This window comes from Mirounga leonina, unplaced genomic scaffold, assembly GCF_011800145.1.
Source record: "Mirounga leonina isolate KUSES-001 unplaced genomic scaffold, KU_Mleo_1.0 Mir_353, whole genome shotgun sequence".
Classification (NCBI taxonomy): domain Eukaryota; kingdom Metazoa; phylum Chordata; class Mammalia; order Carnivora; family Phocidae; genus Mirounga; species Mirounga leonina.
Window position 1 is genome coordinate 1137478 of NW_023270699.1, and position 11240 is coordinate 1148717.

The 11240-nt window shown below is 63.2% G+C and overlaps 1 protein-coding gene across 5 annotated transcripts in view; it reads left to right on the top strand.

Moving 5' to 3' along the window:
* Positions 1 to 962: 962 nt before the first annotated feature.
* Positions 963 to 11240, top strand: part of SLC19A1 (solute carrier family 19 member 1) — a 23685-nt gene continuing 13407 nt past the window's right edge. For 2 of the 5 annotated variants that reach the window (XR_004683720.1, XM_035030029.1), the window contains exons 1-2: positions 1836 to 1939; positions 7653 to 7884. Coding sequence is in view for 4 of the 5 variants with exons in the window: in XM_035030029.1 (XP_034885920.1) it covers positions 7696 to 7884 (189 nt within the window). In the remaining variant the exon portion in view is untranslated. Of the gene's footprint in view, positions 1054 to 1835; positions 1940 to 7652; positions 7885 to 11240 lie in introns of those variants that run through there. The other 3 variants (XM_035030025.1, XM_035030028.1, XM_035030026.1) reach the window with 2 other exon arrangements.

The window sequence follows — 11240 nt, forward strand, 5'->3', positions numbered from 1 at the left end:
GTAAACCTCAGCCAAGCGGAGTCTGGAGGCTGGGAGGGCCCTGCCACTCAACCCCAATCACAGGAAGAATCACAGACCCCACAGAAGAACGCTCCGCAGGAGAGAATCACCCGCGACAGGCCCCAACAGCAGAAGTTCACGGAATCCCCTACAAGAAATCAGCCACCCCTGAAACTCGGCCATCGGGAAACCGAGAAACTGTCATCACCCTGAACTCTTGCTTTTCGCCAGTGGACTTCCGTCCAAAACAACCCCTCCCAACTTCCTCCTTCTTCCCCATAAAATATGTCCCTCTTCTTTGTTGGACTTGCCAGAGCTTGCATGTCCCAAACGGCAATTGGCTGCCATTCCTAGATCAACTCATTTGTGCTGATAAAATAACTGGCTGTTTTATTTTTAAGGTTAACACCTCCTTCTGCATGCTTCCGGTGGGCTGTGGGAACTGCAACTTCTCCCCCCTGCGATTTCCTTCCTGGGAGCCTGAGATGGGTAGAGGAAGGTGGGAGCCAGGGGGCCAGACCTGACCTCCCCTCCCTGGGGCTTCCGGGGTTCCTGGCTTCCCCTCCACCCCCAACCACAGCCTGGCTGGTTCTTTGTCAGTCTTGAGAGCTGACTGGGGGACCCAGGGAAGCGCCCACTGGGACTCAGGCACTAGGTGCATTTGGGTAGGGGGCCTGCTGTGACCCCAAGAGCAGGTGTCTGGCCTTGTTGGCGTGGTAGGCAGCCACCAGACCCAATGTGGGTCGGGGTGAATCCTACAGGTTGGCGCTGCGTAGGGGGAGGGGAAGTTCATCAAAACCCCAACAGTTCTGTCCTGCCTGGCACAGTGACCAATGTCCCTGGCTTAAGCTTGCGAGTTAGCCAGAAAAGGAACGTTTAAAATGAGCCAAAAAGAAAAATCACATGAACTTCTAGCCTGGGAGGGCAGGCGGGATAAGCCCCAGCAGGGGTCAGCGGCCGGCACTCCTCCAAGAGGCGGTCACAGCTGGTAAGGGGACAGGAGTGCCTCGCTCCAGGACTTCTGCGACCTGCAGCCTGGGCCAGTAGGTGTGGGTAGGTTCCAGTGGGCTCTGGAAGGGGCCTCCCAGTGGGGGCTGCACGAGGGGGTGGTCCAATTGGCGTTCTGGGAGGAGTGGTTCGGTGGCGGCTTCAGGGGAGCGTGGGAGGGGACAGGGGAACAGACCAGAGGGCTGCATGGGGAGGCGGGGGCAGGGGGAGGTGCGGTCTGGTGGGGGCTGCAAGGGGGGCAATCCAGTAGAGGCTCCGGGTGAGGTGGGGGGTCAGAGGGACCCTCAGGACCCAGAAGGGGCTGCTGCGAGGCGAGGGGATGGTCCAGTGGGGGCTGCATGGGGACGGAGCGTGGGGAGGACAGTCCAGCGGAGGCTGCGGGCGGAGGGGCAAGGGGATGGTCCATAAGGGGCTCGGAACGGGGGGCGGCGGGGGGACGGTCCAGTGGGGTCTGCATGGGGGCGGGGGAGGGGAGCGAGGGACAGTCTAGCGGTAGCTGGGGACCGAGTGGTGCGGCAGATGGACGACCCAGCGGGGGGCTGGGGCGTGGCGGGGGTGGGGAGACAGTCGAGAGGTGGCTGCATAGGGGGCGTTATCGGGGGGCCGTCCGGTGGGGGCTGAGGCCGGACGGGCAGACGCTCCGGGGGTGCGCCAGGGCCCTCAGTGCGGCGCCCCCGCCCCCGCCACGAGGCGGCCGCGTGACCCGGGGGCGGTGACGGGGCGGACCGGCGGGGGGAGCGCGGGCCGTGTAGCCAGTGCTCGGGCGGGGGCGTGGTCGGGGCGGGACTGGGGGCGGGGCTCCGCCGCCTTTCCCGGCAGCGCCCGCGGCCACCGGTCACTGTGTGTGCCGGGAGGGCGCGTGCGCCGGGTCCTGGTGGGTCCCCGGCCCCCGCTACCCACGCGCCCCGAGGATCGGCCGCCGGCCGCCCAGGTACTCCGCGAGGCGCGCGCTGGGGGCAGCGGGGCGAGTGCGAGGTCACGGGCCGGGGGCTGAATGCACAGGGCGTGGGCACTGTCCGCGCGTGCAGGGCGCGCGCCCAGGGCGCACGGTGACCCATTCCTCCCAGCGGTGGCCGTGGGTCCCGCGTGCAGCGCGGCACCCTCGCCTCCGCCCGTGTAGGAGGGACTCGGCTTCGGTCGCCAGCAGCCTGCTTCTCCCCCGCCGCATTCCTCCCCGGTGCTCGCGGTGCGCGCACGCTCAGAACGCCTGGCTCGGCGGACTCACCCCCGGTCACTTCCGCACGGTCCGGCTAGTTGGGGTCTGAGCGCCGCCCGGCCCTCCCCCGTCACCCTCGGACTCCGGGCGCCTTACGCGGGATGGGCAGGACCGCGTGCACTCGGCCCCGGCAGAACCACCCTGGCGCACGTGTTCCTCCGGCGGGAAGGCGGGGCGGCGGGGGCTTCCCCACCCACCCAGCCGACCGCGTGGACCTTTGACGCGCCTCCAGTCTCCTGCCAGGCCCTTCGTCCGTCTCCCAACCCAGAGCTCTGTAGGTGTAGATTGACTTCATTTTTTGGAGGAGCGGTTGGAGCAGAGCGCTGGAGAGTGCCTGGGAACCTGGGCACTGCTTGCAGTCCTTTCCTGAGTGGACCCAACATGTCTGCAAGAGGAAACTGCCCCCAGAGATCCTGTGTGCTTTCCCCGGCCGAAACGCTTGTCCGAGAGTCCGGGGTTGCGGCGCAGGCACGCTCGGTGTGTTCCTGGGGTTCTTTACTATCTCGGGGTGCCCGCCCCAGCTGGCCTGGTCTCAGAGTACAAGTTAGAATCCGAGCCAGCTCAGAAATCCAGAATGCATCTAGAAAAAGCTGTTTTCCATTCTCTAAAGTGCAGGTGGGATTTCGGAGCTGCCCCCCGGTTCCCTGCAAAGTGACAGGCGTTTGCTCTCTGCAGGGGAGCCTGGAGGGCCCAACTGCAGCCCAGATGGAATCGGCAGCGCAGGACTTTCTGGCCTCAGGGAGCTGCCTCCCTCTGCAGGTCTGGGAGCCCGGAGCCCATGCCTGAGGGTTCCCGGATGGTTTCTTCCCCTGCTGCCTCTGGCTAGACTGCATTGCTCATTGTTTGCACTCTCCTGACTTGGTGCTACTAATTTCTTTCTTTTTGAGGGGGCTTTGGTGGATGTTAATAACTCCACATATTACAGTTATTGCTGCTGGGCAAAGGTGATCAACCCCTCCTGGGTGTTTTAAACTTGTGGGTTGAGTGTCTACAGCAGTGATTGCCAGGGGGCTTAATTTTACTCTTTGGAACAGGGAACTGTGTCAGGTGATTTGGGGGGAGGGTGCAAGGGTTTTTCGCTTTTACTAAGAATGTAATGAACCTCCCTTGTTAACCTGGGAGAGTAGTAGCTGGTTTAAAACACAAAACAAGACAGGTGGTGTTGGGTTTTGGTTTGGTTTTGGGTCTCCAGGCTAACTAGGTCCTGGAGGGACAGAGCCCGGAGTAGCAGCTGGTGCTGCACTCCCCCCCCCCCCCCCCCCCCCCCCCCCCCCCGCAGGACAGGTGCTGGAGGGTTGCAAGGAGGGGTCCCTGTGGGAACTGTTAGAACCTTCTCTGGGAGGCATGTGATGGGGTCCTCGGTTCTCTCCCTTGACTCTCCTGGTCGGTCGGTATTTCCTTTGCTTGCCCTGAAGAGGCCTGAGGTTGCATGGTGTTGGGCTGGGGTCAGCACACTTGCAGTCTGGGCCAGTCCTCCTGCCAGCCAGCTGCCCTGAGCTTGGGCACCTCATCTGCCTTCTGGGCTGTTTCTGCACCTGTGAGTGTGTGATGGGGTCTCCCCACCTTCCCTTCCTGGAGGGTGAGCCTGGGAAGGGCTCTGTGTTTAGAAGAGCGGTCTGTGTTTTCGAGAGAGGACTTTGAGTCACAGCCTCCTGTCAGGGTTGGCGATTACACCCAGCTCAGGTGAGCTGAATAAATGGACCGAGGCAGACGAAGTCCACTCCCAATGCAGGCAGGGCCCCAGCCTCGCTGGCTGAGACGGCTGGCTTCTGGGTCCGTCGGCCCTTTTCTTTGAACCTGGGTCCCTGCCACGGGTGGCCTCTCCTGGGGAAGCTGAGTAACGGCCGAGGCTGCCTGCCGTGCCCCGGGCTCGCAAACACACTGGCGCCGGGGTGCTCCACATTTTTTCCACAGCAGCCGCTGTTAAAAATGGATTTCCAATCAGACTCTGGAGTTTTGGCCCCTGTTTCTGTGGCAGCCAGTGCTCCAGGGATGGGGCCAAGCTCCTCCCCTTGACCCTGTCCTGCCTGGCTCAACTCGGAGTGACCTGTTGTCCAGCCTGTTTCAGAAGTCTTTGAAAGTGCGCGTGCGACGGTGTTGACAGAAGTGTGGAAGATGCGCCTCAAAGATGCACATTCCAGAGTGGACACAGGCCTCGTGTCCCCAGGTGTCTCCTCGTTCAGATAAACTTTATCACTAACCACCTCACGTGGGCTCTTGCTGTAGCCTGCAGGGCTAGCAGCCCCTCGGGGCCGCCCGTCCTTTCTTCTGGGAGACCACTGGGGGCACTTGAGCTGGGAGGGGTGACCAGAGGTCCACTTTGCCACATGTGCCGTGCCGTGGGACCTCTCATCTCGGGAATCTGGGAACTGCCCACGAAGGGAAGGTCCAGGACTGTGACCACCCCCCCCCCCCGAGTTGGAGGAGGGGCAGATTTTCTAAGCAACACTCAGGAAAAATGTCTGAAGCAGAAATGCAGGTGCCCAATTTTGAAGGATCTGGTACCTTCTGTGCTTCTTGGCATTTTTCTCTGCCATTTTTGGCATGGGGCAGGGTGAGGCTCGGCCAGCCGTGGGGCAGTAAACGTGCTGTTTGTCCAGGGTGAGCATCTCCGTTCATGATTTTGGAGAGCGGGTCCTGGGCACCCAGGCTGAGGAGAGCTTGAGTTCCCCTTTCTGGTGCCCGATGCAGTGGGCGGGAGGGCTGCTCTTCCGAGGAGACTCCTGCTGGGAACTGGAGACCTCAGGTGCGCTGGCCCTGTGGGGAGCCCCACGCCTGCGAATGGGCTACAAGTGTAGAGCGAACACAGTGTGGTCCCCAGAGGCGAGACGTGTGTGTGGGACACCGAGCCCAGGGCTCAGTGAGCTGTGGGGACACAGGGGCCCTTAGCATCATGTGCTCAAAGAACAGGTGGCCTCAGAGGCTTGGGCTTCTCCCCAGCAGCTGGGGGAGGCCTCTCCTTCACTCCCACCATTATGAAATGTGGGGGGGGGCTGGAGGACTGGGGGGGCTGGGGGATTAGCTCGTCCCGCTTGCGCCCTGCACTGGGCAGTGTTCCCAGGTTGCAGGGATGGAGCTGGGGGTGGGCTGGGAGGGAAGGGGCTCCCTGAGACACTGTCTCTGCAGACACTCCCCCTACCCTGTGAGCTCTCGGGCCAGCACCTGGGGCAGCTCCCTGCATGCCTGTCCTTCTGGGGTTTGAGGCTGGTCTACCTCTGCTGTGACCCTGGAGGACTCCTGGGGGCCCTTCTGAGCACTGGTTGGGGCGGCCATGCCATGCTCCCTGGGAGTACTGGATGCGGAGCTCTGCGTGTCCGTCCAGGAATCCTGAGGCAGTGTCTCCTGGGGTGCTGTGCTCTTCTTTCACCTGCTCAGACATGCCTGTGGGACGCGTTAAGGTGCAGAGTCCTGGGCCGTGACCCAGACCTTCGGATAGCTGCATAGGGCAGAGCCCAGAGCTGGAGTTTCTGACAGTTCTCAGTGTAGTGTAAGAAGCACTTCTCCTCGGTTTCGGAAGCTATAGGAGTCCAGGATACAGAACAGAAAACGTTAGTGTGTTTGGTGCTGGTGTTTGAAGCTTCTGCCATTGCCCCAGGATTCAGGGTCCACCAGGTCAGGGAAGTTCCCATTGCTTCTGGAGATGACACCTTTTGAACAGGAGGGCCAAGTCCTCGGGCTCCTGAGGATGGAGGTGGGGGGTGGGGTGGGGTGGGGACCCACTCCCGGGGACCCCGGGCTTAGGTGGATTCTTGGCTGTTCACCCCGTGCTGGAGAGCTTAGCTGGGTGGGTGTGGGGTTGCCCTGGCGTCTGGGGAGTGTACCTGGGAGTGGGGAAGTGAGCTTGAGGGGAGTCTTCGGGCTGGGGGTGCGCCCTGAGGTGTGAGTGGTTCTGCCTGTGGCAGGCCCTGGGGCCCTCCCTTCCGTTTGTGCAAACTCCCAGCGGGTTTGCAAAAGTGAGTACCAGTCTGTCCTCGGGAGCCCTTGGCATGCATCCCTGATAGGACAGTTTCCTGCAGGGGCCCCAGAAGGGGGGAACAGTCCTGCTCTTTGGACCACAGTTCACTTTGCTGAGGCCCCAGGCCTGGTGTGAGGACTCCGTCTGCCATCCATGGTCCTGGGTGGGGAGGGGGTCCTCTGCAGTCCCCTGGCTTTTCTGGGCCTCATCCTGGGAGGAGTGTGGGAGCACTTCCTGCTGGGACGGTCTCTGAGTTGCATGTGCAGGGAATCTGGTGGCTTTTCCTAGGGGTCCCTGGACCTGCCAAGCCCTGCAAAGCTGGCCCCACATCTTGGGAACTTTTTGTGCCCACTGCTGGGAACTGGAGGGGGTTTCTCCACAGGTCCTCCTGGTACGGCTTCACCTGACACAATTCGTGGCTGCTTGCTTTTGACTTACTCATTTATAGAGGAACTTTATATCAATGCCGTAAACGCAAAAGCAGTATCACTTGACATACAGAAACAGTAACAGAGATAAACAGTGGAAACGTGCAGGTAGATCTGATCCCTGGTCCTCTCTGTTAGAATAGGTTTAGTGGGTTTTGGAAAGGTGCTGTTCACACCTGCATCAAAGGGAGCCTTCTGGACGGAGAGTTCTCCCCATGTGACCTCTACCGGTCTAACTAATGCTTCTTCTGGCTCTACCCAAAGTGCCCCTGGGTAAGGCTGCCCTTGGGGGACACGGGGCTGGACAGGGCCACCTGGCAGCCCACGCCTCTAGCTGCTTCTCTTTAGGGGAGCCTCAGGGGCTGCCAGGGTCATGAGCCTTAAGGTCTGGGCCTCTGTCCCATGTGGTCCCTTCTGTCACCTTGTCACCCCCGCCCCTGCCCCCGGAGGCTCCTGCCCTCCTCACCCACAGTCAGCTTTACCTGCAAACCCCATCTGCCACATCCCCAGTCTTGTGCATGGGGTCCCCCCCCCGAGGTTGCTGGGACGGCACTCCCAGGTTGTGGTTGGGGCCACCAGCCACCCTCGCTGTGGCCAGCTGTGGCCCGGCGTCCCAGCAGGCCTCTCCCAGCCCATACGCCCTGAGCCATCTCGGGGCCAGGTGACACTCCAGTAGCCCTAGCTGGGTGCGTGACACTAGCTGCGCCCCTGGGACCTCTCCTGGGGAGGGATTCGTGCCCAGCCCATAGCCACAGCCACCCCACTGGGAGCCCTTGAGATGAGTGTGCCTGAAAGACTGGACTTGAAGCTGTGTTTGGTTTGAGTTGATTGATATTTAAGGAGCCCCCGTGGGTGGTGGGGTATGGGGTGCAGCAACCTGCTGGCTCCTGGAGGTGGTGACAGGCTAGGCCGCGTGGGCCTCCTCCCCGTGTGGGTGTGGCCACTGAATCCTGACCACCTGAGAGAGCACTGGAGTTTCTGGGGAGGAGGGGAGCGGTCCGAGGGCTGTTGGGTGGGCTGCCCTGACCCTGGGCTTATCTTCCAGGAACGTCATCGTCTTGTCCGGGGCTGCCGGGGGCCTGGGCAGCATGGTGCCCTCCAGCCAGGCGGCGGAGAAGCAGATGCCCGCGGAGCCGGGGCCGGACCCTGAGCTCAAGTCCTGGAGGTGCCTGGTGTTCTATCTGTGTTTCTACGGCTTCATGGTGCAGTTGCGGCCCGGGGAGAGCTTCATCACACCGTACCTCTTGGGCCCCGATAAGAACTTCACACGGGAACAGGTGCGTGGGCACGGCCTGCGGGGAGGGGGGTGGGGGGCGTGGGCACGGCCTGCGGGGGGGCGGGTGTGGGCAGGGGCGCTCCCGGCCTGAGAGCAGCTGAGCCTGCCAGGTTAGGTGGCTGTGTGGTGTGGGGGGTCCTGCCCTCTACCCCTCAAGGGGCACCTTCACACGGAGGGCCAGACTCACTTCCTAACCAGGCCAAAGAGTGAGGGCAGCCGCTGAGGGTCTGGGGAGGAGTGCGGGGAACCGCAAGGGCTCGCCTGGGGGGCAGGCTTGCTTCCAGCAGAGACCTAACAGCCATTTGCCTGAAGAGAGGACCAAGGAATTTACTTGGCGGGAAGGACAAAGATCTCCTGGTTGAAACTTGACTAATAACTTCTACCCTGGGGCCGTAGAGGAGTGAAAGCAGCAATGGGTTTTGTCCCTAGTGCTTTCCTTATCTGAAGAACAAAAAGAGCCGAAGGGCTGTTGGTAGATAAAATGCACCGGCTGGCCCTTCTGTCGGGGCTTCTGTCCGAGCTCAGGTCCCCACCCCACTCCTGCCCCGGAGCCTGGCCCCAGGCTGGCTCTACCTGTGCTCCCTGGTCCAGCTCAGCCCCCGCCCTCAGCCTCCGTCCCCTCCAGCGTGTCCCTGGGTCCCACTGAGCTGCTGGATTTTTCTGGGAGGCCCTGCCTTTCTCTGAGAGCCTGACCCCTCCCCCTTGCAGACCTTGGAATTCTTTTTTTAAATTTTTATTTTTTTTTAAGATTTTATTTATTTGCGAGAGAGAGAGAAGGAGAGACAGAGAGCATGAGAGGGGGGAGGGTCAGAGGGAGAAGCAGACTCCCCGCTGAGCAGGGAGCCTGATGCGGGACTCGATCCCGGGACTCCAGGATCATGACCTGAGCCAAAGGCAGCTGCTTAACCGACTGAGCCACCCAGGCGCCCAAGACCTTGGAATTCTTAAGTGCTCTGGCATTGCTGTGCAAATGAGGCCTGACCCTCAGGGGCCCTACGGGGTGGGGGTGGGGGCAGCTGGCTTCTGTCTGACACGTGCAGGTGAGTGGGGTCAGGACGGCCTCTGCAGCAACTCCCTACCGCGCTGCCCGGGGACACTTGTCCACACCCAGTCAGGCTGCTCTGACCTCGGCACACTCTAGGGGCTGAACCGCAGGTTCCCCTGGTGCTGAGGCGGCGGCCAGTTTGTCGCCCCAGAGGGAAATGCTGCTTCAGGCGGCCAGGGCACAGCCGTGCGCGGGTCGGTGTGTGGGTCCGGTGCGCGGGCTCGGACTCCCGGTCCTGCTGCATGTGTGGCTGGCTGCGTGCTTCCCTCGCCAGCCGTGGGTCGGCGCCGCCGAGTCTCTGCCCATCTGATAGCCTTGGGGAGCCGGCTTGCTGTCGGCCTGTATTCCTTTGGTGTGGGTGGCCGGGCCTGACTGTCACCTGGCGGTCACCGTGCTTGCTGGGCCAGCCTCCACATCGTCCTGCGGGCTGTCTGCCTTGGGCTTGCCCTGGGGGATCCGACTGCCTGTATGTCACCTGTTTCTCCCGGTCTGGGCTGGTCCCCTCACTTTGCTCATGGTGTCCTGTTACCGGGGGGGGGGGTTAAGTGTTGGTCCCGCCAGACTGTCCTTCATGCTTCTTTGCTGTGGGACGCCTGTCCTCCCTGCCTTAGCAGGTGCCTTGGGGAGGGGTCGGCTTGCTCTGTACCTTCAGGCGATGATTCCCTTACATCAAGCTGCCTGGGCTGAGTCCTGTGGTGTGGCGCCCGATGGGGAGCCCCCATCCGGGACTGCTCACAGCACTCCTCACAGGGCTGGCCCCACCTGTCGCCCGTCAGCCCTGGGATCCAGCCCTGGGATCGTCAGGTGCCCTCCTTAGGGAAGGCCCCTGCCCTGCCCGGCCCCTGCCCTGCCCTCGGGCGGGACTCAGAGCCCATCCAGGTGCTGCCAGGGATCGGGCTCTCGCGCTTCCTCCTGGATTTTGGGTCCCCTCGTCCCGCTCCTGAGAACCCACTGTTCTGCATCCTTCCCGCCCTTCCCATGGCTCTGGCCCCCACCCCAGTTGTCCTGGCTGCTCTGGGGCCCAGCTGAGCCTGCCCATTCAGAGAAGCAGCTGCCCTGAAGCCACCTGGATCCAGATCCGGGCACAGTTCCTGTGTTTCGTCCGTCCGCCTGGACCTGGCCTGTCCACACACTAGGCTGTTGGGAAGGCATCCAGGCAACACTAGGCTCAGGCCAGTAAGAGGCTGTCCTTGTGCCAGTGCTGGGCCACTTGACAAATGCCACCTGCCCCGGGGACTTTGTGGGTCCCCACTCCCTAGTACCTTCCAAGTGTGACATGGGTCAGCCCTTTGCCTGCCAAGCCCATTGAGGATGCGGGCGGGGGGAGGAGGAGGGGGGGAGGAGAAGGAAGCAGGGGAGTGGGGGGAGGAGGAAGCAGGGGAGTGGGGAGGAGGAAGCAGGGAGTGTGGGGAGGAGGAGGCAGGGGGGGGGGGGGGAGGAGGGGGGGGGGAGGAGGAGGGGGCCAGTGGGTCCTCCTGCCTCTCTGGCCCCTTGGGCTCTGGCGGTTAGCCATTTGTGCAGAGATGTCTCAACTGAGGGGCCGCTTGATGCTCCTGGACACCACGCCCACTGTCTGGACCCCTGGGCTCAACCCTGGGAGCGCTGTTCATGCTCGTCCGGGACCACCTGGGGCACCCGTGGGCGGGCAGGGCTGCGCACACCCGTGGGTGAAGGCTGGGGTGCCGGGGTCCACGCAGCCGCCCAGAGGCCGGTGGGTGGTGGGCGCAGCACGGCCCGCTGCTGACCCGAGGCTGCACCGCGGGCCTCGGTTTCCTGACGTGGGGCCGTGGAGCCTGCTAGCTCTTGGGGCTGAGGACCGCCCGGGCCCGCTCGGGTGGTTCCGTGGCCCGAGTCACGCTTAGTGCCCTGAGTCAGTGGGTCCCCAGAGGGGCCGCGACCGCGCAGGGCCCAGCTGTGCCCATCGGGGGAGCCGAGCCACGGCCAGAGCCCCTGGGGGTCCGGTGGGGTTGGGTACAGGCCTGGGACCGCGTGAGGCTGGCGGCGGGCGGCCTCGCTCCGCACACCGGCGTGGCCCTCCTGTGGCCTCTGCGCTCCGGTCCCCTTTCCCTCGTGGCGCCTGCTCTGTGAAGCCTGTTGCCGGGCGCCTTTGCCCCGGGGGTTCCGCAGCTGGGTGGCGTGAGCGTCAGTCGGTCACGCTGTCAGCGCCAGGAGGACCCACGCCACGTTTCGTCTCGTGAAAGCACGCAAACCCGCTCGGCACACGTCGCCGTGCGTCCGGACCGTCAGCGGGGTGGCCCCGGCGTCGCGTCCTCCCCGCGGGGCCCCCACGCCGGCGCCGCGTCCTGCTGTGC